The 10,883-nt window shown below is 43.5% G+C and overlaps 1 protein-coding gene across 1 annotated transcript; it reads right to left on the bottom strand.

The window, feature by feature from the left end:
* Positions 1–581: 581 nt before the first annotated feature.
* Positions 582–10,297, bottom strand: camkvl (CaM kinase-like vesicle-associated, like; the record flags this gene model as incomplete). The annotated part of the gene is made up of 10 exons (XM_084553013.1): positions 582–2,389; positions 3,862–3,949; positions 4,034–4,112; positions 4,329–4,465; positions 4,624–4,699; positions 5,282–5,402; positions 7,620–7,758; positions 8,542–8,616; positions 8,883–9,014; positions 10,203–10,297. The coding sequence occupies 10 exons, from the start codon at positions 10,295–10,297 to the stop codon at positions 872–874; spliced, it is 2,460 nt and encodes an 819-aa protein (XP_084409139.1). The 3' UTR covers positions 582–871.
* Between the last annotated feature and the right edge of the window lie 586 nt (positions 10,298–10,883).

The following is a 10,883-nucleotide window of genomic DNA, read 5'->3' as shown; positions in this document are numbered from 1 at the left end:
GGAAAAAGAAGAGAAAATATGTGTGTTATTGCAAAGCCTTTATACAATATCTGGCACTGAAAGAGTTTTCCCCCAGCTCTCCAACAGGTGTGGAGCAACTCACAAGACTTTGTGTTAAAGTTTTAAATACACTATATAACAAAACAAAGCACAATTTCCAGCAGCCGGTAGAATGGCTTTATCGGTTCAGTTTCATATACTTCTGTACAACTTTGCTTCTCCAAGCCTCACAATGAATAGAATGAATAGCTACATAAATAAAAATAAAAAAGGAATGAAAATTAAAGAACAGGGATGATCTGTTTTGGGAAAAAAACAAAAAACTAATTGTCAGTTTGGATATGAGGAAGTTTACGACGTGGGAGTAAAGCAAGAATTAAGGACTTAGCTCTTTTTTTAAGTATTTACAGTCTGCAGGGAATAATGCAAATCAACCATTCCTCGGCCATGATCTCTAACTACTAGCTGAGGATTCTTCCAGTTCTTATTGGGCAGGTTCGTAATTTGCAAACTGTGCTGAGTGCTCGGGTTCCAGTCTGAGGTGGCTGTGTGCTTAACATTCAGGCACGCAATCTGGGTATGAGATATAAACACGCTTTTAAGATCTTTCTTGGTCTTTGCAGCTGTCATACAGAGAGTGGCAATACTCTACTCCCCCTAGACTCCAGTCGTGAGAGTGTCTGGATGCCGTTGGGGGATTTCTGGTATGAACACTCAGCCAAACCAAACAACATTGTATGGTTACTTTTCTTCTGGGGAGCAAGTGGATGATACTTCTGGGTGAGACCGAGGCATTAAACCCTAAAGTTTAAACTGTAGATCCAGTGGTCTGGGTGTTTCGTATTTGTGTATTGCACCATGCACACCTGCTTCATACCCCCCTGCCCATGCCAGCCCTGGGGGACTGGCTGGAATCAGCAGCACCCCTGTGTCCATCCATGTCTTCCTGCTCTCCCACAGCCTGTGGTGAGACTTGTGTGGGAGGAGAGGGTGGGGGGTAGGAAGGAGGAGGGATAGTAAGGCGAGGGAGAGATGGCAGCGCAGGCCTGGGAGAGGTGGGAAGTGGTGGAGGAGTGGTGGAGGTCGCAGCTGAGGGCAGTTGTGAGGGGCGTGCGCGGGAGGTGGCGGGAGAGGCGTGTGCGCTGCGGGCACGGAGGGGTTCAGCAGGGCAGTCACTGATTTGCTCTAGCAGAGAGGGCATGTCTCCCTCGATCTTCTCCAGCACGGCGGCCATTTGCTTTTCTATCTGCTCGATCACACTGTCCATTTGCCAATCACTTGTAGTGCTGCTCCCCCCGCCTCCATGTGGTAGCCCAGTCCCGTACATGCTTAACCCTGCTCCGCTTGTATACAGGGAACTGTATGGGCTCCCATAGCTCCCTGCTATCCCCATGCCCACAACTCCAACTTCTGGGTTGTATGGTGTTGCATGACGGCCCAAACTGGCAGAGCTGCCAATTGTATAACAACCCTGTCCTGGTGTAGCGCCTGGTGTAGCACCTGTTGTAGCACCTGCCCTAGCTATGCTAAACTCAGCACTGTGTCTGTCTGTTCGCTTGGCATTCCTATCCCTTCTACCCACAGGGCTGGCATCACCCCTTAACCTAACTTCTGCTCCTACGTCCACCGCAGCCCCGGTCCCTACTCCTGGAGTGACAGGTGCTCCCACTGACCTCTCTGCCACTGCCTCAGGTACTTGCGTCTGACACCAGCTTCCGTCAGTTTCATCCTTCTGCTCGCTTTGTGCAGTGGGTCTCTTTCCTGGAGAGGCTGACGCCATAGCAGGCCCTGTAGGTGGAGCACCATGAAGAGTAGCAGCCATTTTACGTTTACTGCTGGGCTCCGGGGATGCGGATGTGTGCTTCTTGTCAAGATTAGCGCCTGTGGAGCTGTCTAACAGCTTTGAGGGCTCAGGGGTCACAGCAGGGGTCTGTTTAGTATCTGGAACAACCTTATTTTGACCCAAATTTGCAGCCATTTTCCTGGTTCCATCCCCTGCTCCTTTCTTTGCACCAACCTTATTAGGGTCCTCTTGTGCAAGCTTAGGGGCTGCATTTGACTGGCAGATAGGTTCCTGAATATCTGACGGGGAAATTCCTACAGATGGGCCTACAGGCATCTTTACCTCCTCCTGTTTCTCTCCTGCTTTATTAACCCCCCCATCCTGGTCCAAACCTGCTGGCATATTCTCAACAGTAACTTCCAAGGACACGCTACTGGAAGTCACCCCTCCATCACTCGTGCCTCTCTCTCCCTCATCGCTTGTCCCCTGAGAAACCCCCCCTTCACCATCGCCTGCCTCTTCGCCACCCGGAGCTTCGGCTGAACTGTCGATCAGTGCCTCCGAATTCTTCAGTCGCTGCATGAAAGTGGTGACGCGGATTGCTTTCTGTGGAGTGAGGAAAAATGAGAGAAGGATGGCAGCAGTAAAGAGAATTGTTGCATTTTTTTATAAACACCTATATCGACTTGTTTCTTCCCTAAAAAAAACAAAAAACAAAACTCCAGACATCATAGTTGGATCATGGAAAAGCATAAAAAAGAAGCTTCAAAGACAAGCGTTTGACAAAAAGCCTGTCAAGGCACCATGATTCAGCATCATCATACTAAGCGCTGAGATGTGAAGTGAAGAGAAGAAAGATTAGTGCCAGTTGTCTACTTCCAGGAGGCTATGACATATTGTACCCTGGTTTACATCAATCTCAAGACTCACACTCCTAAAGAAACTCCGTGAGTGCTTGCTGACAGGAAAAGGCAAGTGAACAGATAAGTGTAAATCACCGTTTCAGTGATACACTCATCAGATTCCCTTTGATCTACAAACACTGAAGGAGTCGGGAAATTGTGTGTGAGCTTAGTAGTTGTTTCTAAACCAGGTAACCGAATTCCCTTGAATTCTCTGGAAGCAAAAAGCCATTTGGACACAGAAATACAATATGGTTTAACAGAGCAGCTTCTCTATAGCTCCAAGTATGACTTGAATGTAACAACAGTATGGGTCAATGAGCCAGGATTCACGCAGGAGGAATGCCAGAGGGCCCTACAGTTCAAATCACTGCAGATCAACTGTCCACAGTGGCCTATGTGCCTTATATCCTTTCCATTTCTCCGTCTCCTTATCTACACTAATTTAAAAACTCCTACTAGTAATTGACAAACCTTCTTCCCCGATGCTGATCGTTATCTTGTGATTACCAATCTGGTTTCACAAACTAGTGCAGATGAGGAGTAAGAAAGGAGCAGAACAGGCCACTTTGAACATCTGGGTCTAATCCAATGAAGAAAAGTGGGGCAGAGTGGATGGGGCTCTTCTGGGACAGGCAGAGTGACAGTGGGCAGGAACAGAGCTTGAGAAGAGCTTCAACAGCCTTGCCATGATCAATACATCTCAAGGCTGACTTCGGTTTGACCTGCAGTCTTTCTGAATTGGTTGATTGTTGTAGACACATCTACCAACAAAAACCTCTTAATAATTCAAGGAGATGTTCAGCCATTAGAAAGATGTTGTGTTATTGAATCATGCCAGACTAAATGTGAGTTTCTCCACATGCTCTCTCCTTCCACTCTCCCTCATAGTGAAAAAACAATACCTTCAACTCCTGGGAACCACGTGGGGAAAGAGAAAAGAGGGTTATAACTGTTACTTGTGCTGTCAGGTCAGAGCTGCCATCTTCGCCCTTCTTTGTCTTCAGCATTCACACCACTGGATCTCCTTATGAATTTCACCATTCCATTTAAAAATTAAAACATATCTCTGCAGAGTTGTGTAATGAGCTAAAAGCACATTAAGGTTCTAGCCTTCGCCCTGTTTCTCCTCTATTTCCTCTGTTGTGTAAGAAGAGATTAGGAGGGAATTCATACCCGCCATTTGGCCTTTGCGAAGTTCTTCTCAAACTGGGCACACACACCGTCCTTCAGGTTCTTCTCTGATGCACCGTTCCCCGCAATCCTAACGCAGATGGTAGACAATGCACACAAGTCAGTGCAAGCCCTGTAAATGTGTGCCAAAGTGTGAATGCATTCACACAATTACCATTCGTGCCAAAGAGCATCTTGTGCTGTGATTCTCAGCATCTGGTCCACTTCCATAAGTCGACAGACGAGCTCCTTAGCTGAAAGAGAAAGAGCAAGACAAAACTGAACAGAAAGTAAGCTGTGATAAGAATATGTATGTGTACATATATAAGACAGAAAAAGTAAAAACTGATTGTAATTATTAGCCATTTTAGCATGGTGAGACTGAATGTGACGACAAGTTAAGGTTAATGGTGGACAAAGGTGTATTGAAAAAGTGGAATTTAGTGCCATCATGTGGTGAAGCCACGTACCTGCAGGTGAGATGTCATCCCAGTAAGGAGAATCAAACTCAAACTCTCCGGCAACAATGCGACAGAAGATGATGCGATTATGTAGATCTGTGTTCTCCTCCTCAGTTTCATCATAAAAAGGAGGGTTACCTGATAATCTGCGAGAAACAGACGGAGGGCAATCATTTTATTCCATTACCATGCAAATAACCTGGGGGTAATTACATTTATAAATCAAATAAAGCAATTAGCCAGCTACAGTTTGTTTGTACTGTGAGGTCCGTTATAGCTTTTGTAATCAGCGAAGGAGACTCACAGTACGAACATGATGACACCCACAGCCCAGCAGTCCACGGGACGGCCATATCGATGACGAGCCACCACTTCAGGAGCTGGGGAGCAAAAAAGAATAGAACAGGAAGAGAGAGTTTGTGATGGGAGAAGAGGCATTCGAATATCCTGGGTTTACATTAATAAACCGTCACATCTCATTTATATTTCACAGACAACTTGCATCCAAACACTACCTAACCTGTACTCCCCTTTTTCTCACCCCTTTTCCATCCGTATTTACTAGTTAAATTACTCAACTCAACCTTACCCTAGCCTTTCACTGGAGAGAGACAGGCTGTGCACTTCAAGTTGCCCTGGCATAAACTCAAAGACACATCAATGAGCGAGGTAGTACAGTGGGGATGAGAGGAGATGAAAAGAGAGGAGGAGGGCAAGTGTTGGATGCTTTCAGTTCTATTTATGTGTTTTGGGGTTTTATGTTTTTACTTTTTTTTCCTCTGTAAGAGTTTACATATTACCATCATCAAAAGCAGTAGAGAACTCAAAAAGGTAAAGTATGCCCCCAGGCTTGCATTCAGAAGATAGAAGGTAATGGAAATATGTACCAGAAGATTAAAGCGGGAGAAAAATAGAAAAAAAATAAATATATGTATAAAAAACAAAATCAGAGAACAACCTACCTAGGTATTCTGGTGTTCCACAGGGCTCTGTGATGGGTCCATTCTCAAATCTGGACAGGTAGAAATCTCGCAGGACTACTTTGTTGTGGTTGTTTTCTGTGTAGTACATCAGGTTTTCCAGCTAAACAAAATAAGGAATAAACACAGAAACGGATTAGATAATCAGAGGGAGGTGCGCACCATCCAGACAGGCTTGGTCTGTGTTAAACGAACTCATTAAACACATCAATACAATGTCACTGTAGTGTACTGAGTCAGTCATTGGTTTTTCTATTATTAAAAGTAACAAGAACAGGCAGCATCACACAGTTGAAGCACCATGGGCCTCGGTTGTTGGCTTTTTTGATGCAGTTTTATCCTCTTTGAAAGGTGACATAAACTACTCAAATAACAGACACATAACATTTCTCTGTTCTAGTCCATCATTTCATAATTTACATAAATACATAAATGTGTCTCCGCATCATTAAAATTAAAGTAAGAGGTTCCAGATTGCGTGCTGAGAGAGTGACAAGTGGAACCTTTAAACCTCTGACATCCAGACTTTCATCTTCTCTTTGCTTTCTTGAACTGTGAGGTGTCATCATGCCAAGATATTTAAAGATCTCTCTAAGTCTTTCAGCAAAGAAAAGGTCTGGGTATGCCTCAGAGTTGTACAAGGGATTCAAAACAATCTCCAAATTATTTTAAACCCAGTGATTCTACTGTAATTAAAAGTGGTTCAGATGTGGTTTTGAGCTGTTCCTAAACCGTTTTTGTGTGTGTGTCTGTGTCAGGCTGCATCCTGCTGGGGATGGCTGCTGCCATCAAGGAGTGTCATTACTATGGGGTGGGAGGTGCCTGGTCTGGTCTAGGTGGGTGCTACATGTCTAAGTAACATCCACACCAATGAATGCCAGGTCCAAAAGTTTCCCAGCAGAACATTGCGTTGTCACAAGATGGTCAATGTTATTTGCTTTTGCTGTCAGTGGTCATAATGTTATGCCTGATCGGTGTATACCTTGCTACCCTGACCCGCTTCGATAGCCTTGGCATACACCACATGGCAAAGCAAAGGTTAAAACACGACTGCACAACAAACCACAAATAAAAACAAATGGATGGTATACTGGGCCTTAGACTAGCATAGTCCTGCAAAGAGTCCTATCGTATTAATATTACAGCAGATTAACATGTTTCATGCTGCATGGGGATGGCTGCTGCCAGCAAGGAGTGTCGTTGCTATGGGGTGGGGGTGTCTGGTCTGGTCTAGGTGAGTAGTACATGTCTAAGTAACATCCACATTAATACCAGGTCCAAAAGTTTCCCAGCAGAACATTGAATTGTCACAAGATGGTCAGTGTTATTTACTTCACCTGTCAGTGGTTTTAATGTTGAGGCTGATTGGTGTATAGTCAGCCATATAGTAAGATCACGTCCATCAAATGGACACTAAATGGCCAATATGTTTTTGAAAACTCATTTTGTTCAACAAAGCTAATTTTTTAGTGGTTGTGTCACATTTATCTGTCGCCTCTATTACGAAGAGAATCAAATGTTTGTTTACAGAGGAATGGAGGAGCTCATATTTGACATGTCAAGAATATTTCAGTATTCAAGAGGATAACAAGCCAAGCTGTCAACAAGACCGAAAGCGTCTTAATAAATTCCAAAAGTAATGTATTGCCAGATTCATCATTGCAGCAGGAATGCTGCAATACACTGCAATCGTTTGCCAATGCCACTTTTGAACGGTGAAGGAAAAAATGACCAGAAATACACCTATTAAGGAAATCATACTGGCTTCTCTCTGGGAATTAATTTCTATTTCTGCACTTGTCTGAACATATCATTTTGATGTAGTTTGTGATGTATACATGTTATTTTTCAGACCATATAGTCTGACATGCAATTCCACCTTCTGCCAGTAGGTGGAGACTTAAGCCCACAAGGGTTTTCCATTTTAATGGCTCAATGATGAGGCTAAAGATATGAATCCCTCTGTGAGCATCACTAGAGACTGCTTTAAGCCATAAAGACGGTGTTTACTCCCGTGGTAAAATGTCATCAAATGTTCAGTCATTAACTGAGATAGCATTAGCAATCATTTCATGAGTCTCCAAAGAGATTGTGTTGACTAAGTGTTGAATATTGCTTTCTGGGGTGTGATGGAGAACAGGTCCAATTACACTGTGAAGTTTACTTTTGATATATTTCTTCCTGCACTCTTATACGTTTAGAGGTAAGTCACCAGTCAATTTATATCTTTTTACTGCAATTTCCCTCACCACAAACATACAGACACACACACACAAATAGCATAATTGTGGGGAGCGGTAGAAAGACGGTGAGCGCGTACCTTCAGGTTCCTGTGAACTATGTTGAGGGAGTGTAAGTACGCCACAGCCTCGAGGACTTGTCTGATGACATTGGAAGCATCTCTCTCTGTGTAATTTCCTTGGTCCAGAATCCAGTCAAATACATCTCCTCCCGTGGCGCTGCATGCAGCCGCACACACACACACGGACACGTGAGTACACACATTACCAGACATACAAGTAAATGCTATTTTTCAACATTGTAAATCACTTTTTTTTTTCTTTCTGTTGTCTTTTTTTTTTGTCCATCAGTAAGGATAAGTGCTTGGCTTCAGCTGGCCTAAAGCTAGCAGTGCAGAGCAGTTAAAACGTAGAGCTTTGGTCATTACTCCAACAGACTTTGTTAAGTTTGGAGATAAACAATGAGAGTGATTATCAGGTGTCACCCCCGGGAAGGCGACTATTGACTGGGCTGAAGTGTGAGCTACACATAAGCAGCCCGACGCACAGTCGGATGACTCCAGCACTTTGAGTGCAGTTTGCCTCTCTGTATTCCTGGAAATACTTTGTCTGCTCATCAACCAGCAGTGGCGTTGTCTTCAAACAAAGCTGCAAACGCTGAAAGCCATAGGTGATGCATGTTGGATGGGCTCTGGTGTATCGATCTCAAGCTCTCCGTAGAGACTCTCTTGTGGCAGAGCAGCGCTTCAGGAGCACTGAGTAATGCTGAGTGTTACTGAGAGCAAATATCTCATCAAATCTAACACCTTCCCCTGTTGCTGAGGGAAGCAACAGAGCACACAGTAATAAGAGGACAGACTCAGCCCCTTCCCTCGACCTGGTGGATCTGTGTGCGTGTTAAGGTACACAAAGTACGCGAACAAACGCGTGCTTCAATACACGCTGTCAAGAACGCTTACACAAGAAAGACAAATAGGGAAAACATATAAAGGAAACACTCACAGTTCCTGGATGATGAAGTATTCTTTCCTCGTCTCAAATGTGTCTATCAGCTGAAGGATGTTTGGATGGTTGACCCTGGCACAGTAAAAACAGAGTCACAGAGTGGAGTGTCTTATCTCTTGTGGCATTTGAGAAGACTTAAATTAAAAACAAGATCTTTCGGGCATAAATCTCTTTAGGTGTGTAGCTATCTCAAAGCATCTGAGCTTACAAAATTAACCAGGGCTACAAAATGATTTATGTTAATTCCAATAACCAAGCATCCTCTCATTCTCCTTCTTCTCTCCGCCTTTCTCTGTCACTCAATCATTCATCCATCTGTTCACAGACTTATTGCGTACAGTTTCAGGATCATGATTTCGTTCTTGGCAGCCTTGCGGACTTTTCTGCCGTCTTTCTTGAGGAATTTCTTGCAGACGAACACCTTGTCTGTTTGTCTGTCCTTCGCCAGGCACAGCTCGCAGAACTCCTTCCTACGCAACGAGAAGAAAAAATAGAGAGAGAGAGAGACGGACGGACGGACGGGCGGGCAGAGAGAGGCAGAGAAGGTAGATGAGAGGACATAAAAATGTCTCGATCACATATGAGAATATGGAGACACAGCACAATTTTCAAATTAGGAGGAGAAAGTACTCTGGCTGTTTTTGGTGACATTTAATTGGGGGGATGAGTCGTGAGGTAGAATGAAAGGGTTGTAAATCAGGTCTCAAATGGGTCTTTTGCTGCCATCAGCTGGGCATCGTTGGGCTTTGAGCCTTTAGGCCACAGAGCACTTTACGTAAATGGATGTTAAGAAGCTCTGTGATGGAAATTAAAACTACATTGTTTCAAATTGAATCTTTAATATCCAAAATATAATATCGGAGTGTATTTAGTCTTTCTTTCTTGGACTTAGACTTAAACATAAAAAACACGCTTGGAAACCACTAGTAAAAAGAAAAATAGGTGTAAGATAAAATAAAATACAAGATTTGCATATGTACAAATCTACAAGAAATTAAAAATGGAAGTAAATATACACTTGATACAACATGAATAACATGGAGTTATCTGTTACAGACAGGGTATGAATGACTGAGAAGTGTGTTTTTTCTTTCTGTGCTATATTTACACTTCTGGTTTTAATAAGTGACGTCGCACACGTGCTCACACTAATTCTTAATTCTAACGTAATGTCTTTTTAAGTGTGGGTTATATAAAAGACGAGAAATCTCTGAGGCCAGATGTTGATGTTACCATATGGTCTCTTACACTGATTGCTATTTGTGTGTATCGTTTGTGTGCGCGCGTGTGTGCGTGCACTTGTGTGTGTGTGTGTGTGTGTTCTTCAGTGAATCAAGGAGAGGTGTGCATTAAAAAAAGAAAATAAAAAAAACAGTCAAACAGAAAGATGCTTTTTGCAGTTTCTCAAAAAAGCCTGTCCAAATATTTTTAGGCAATTCGTGGAACATTTAAAACGGAAGGAATGAATAAATGAAAGTCTGCTACACACCAGCCTCACGCTACTGCTGTACCTTCTGTCATTCCTGCAGTTATTTGAAATAATTCATGAAGACAATAAAACCCATCTGGGAAAACTGACATGTTCCCATGAATTCTACATGGGAGAGGGGAGGGGGAAAAGGAACACAAATCCATGCGTGGCGCTTTAAGGTACTTACGCTCGAAGGACTTGTCCGATCTCATACTTGTCTGTGACATCAGACATGCTATCATAAGTCCGCCCATCTCGCAGGGCAAGGCACCCAAATGGCATGACGGCATTCACCTAAAAAAAAAAAAATTAAAGGGAAAAACATTTCAATCCTTCCACTACGGGGGGAATGAAAAAGCAGAAATTACCTTTAGGTAACAGACAGATAAAGGGATTGCAGAGGAGCATGGGCAAGCATGTTAAATTGGAATAGAGTTACTGATGAAACATTGTGAAAGCCTCCAGTGGTTGAAGTCAAAGAAACTAAGGGCGCGCCACCACTATTACTCTCGAAAATATACTGTATATTGGAGAGCCGCACACACAGCCAAGTCAATTTCCAGAACGGATCTGGATACTAACGCTTCTGGCTGCCTGGTTGCGTGCCAGCCTTGTCAACAGATACTAAGCTAACCACTAAGCTTCTCTCTACTCCGCTAAAGTCTGCAGATTCTGTGCACAACGTCTGTCAAGTTAAAGTTAAACTTTGCTCATAAAGGGCAGCGTCCCTGCATCCCTAAAGCAGCTGGCCGGCTTCAGCAATCACTGGAGTCCGGAATAACACTGACGGCACTAGATTTTAATGACAGGACGATTTGTTTTTTGGTTGCAGTCTGCATGTGTATGTGTGTGTGAGAGAGAGAGATCA

This window comes from Chelon labrosus (assembly GCF_963514085.1).
Source record: "Chelon labrosus genome assembly, chromosome: 10".
Lineage (NCBI taxonomy): Eukaryota > Metazoa > Chordata > Actinopteri > Mugiliformes > Mugilidae > Chelon > Chelon labrosus.
This window is presented reverse-complemented; position numbering and strand designations above follow the sequence as displayed.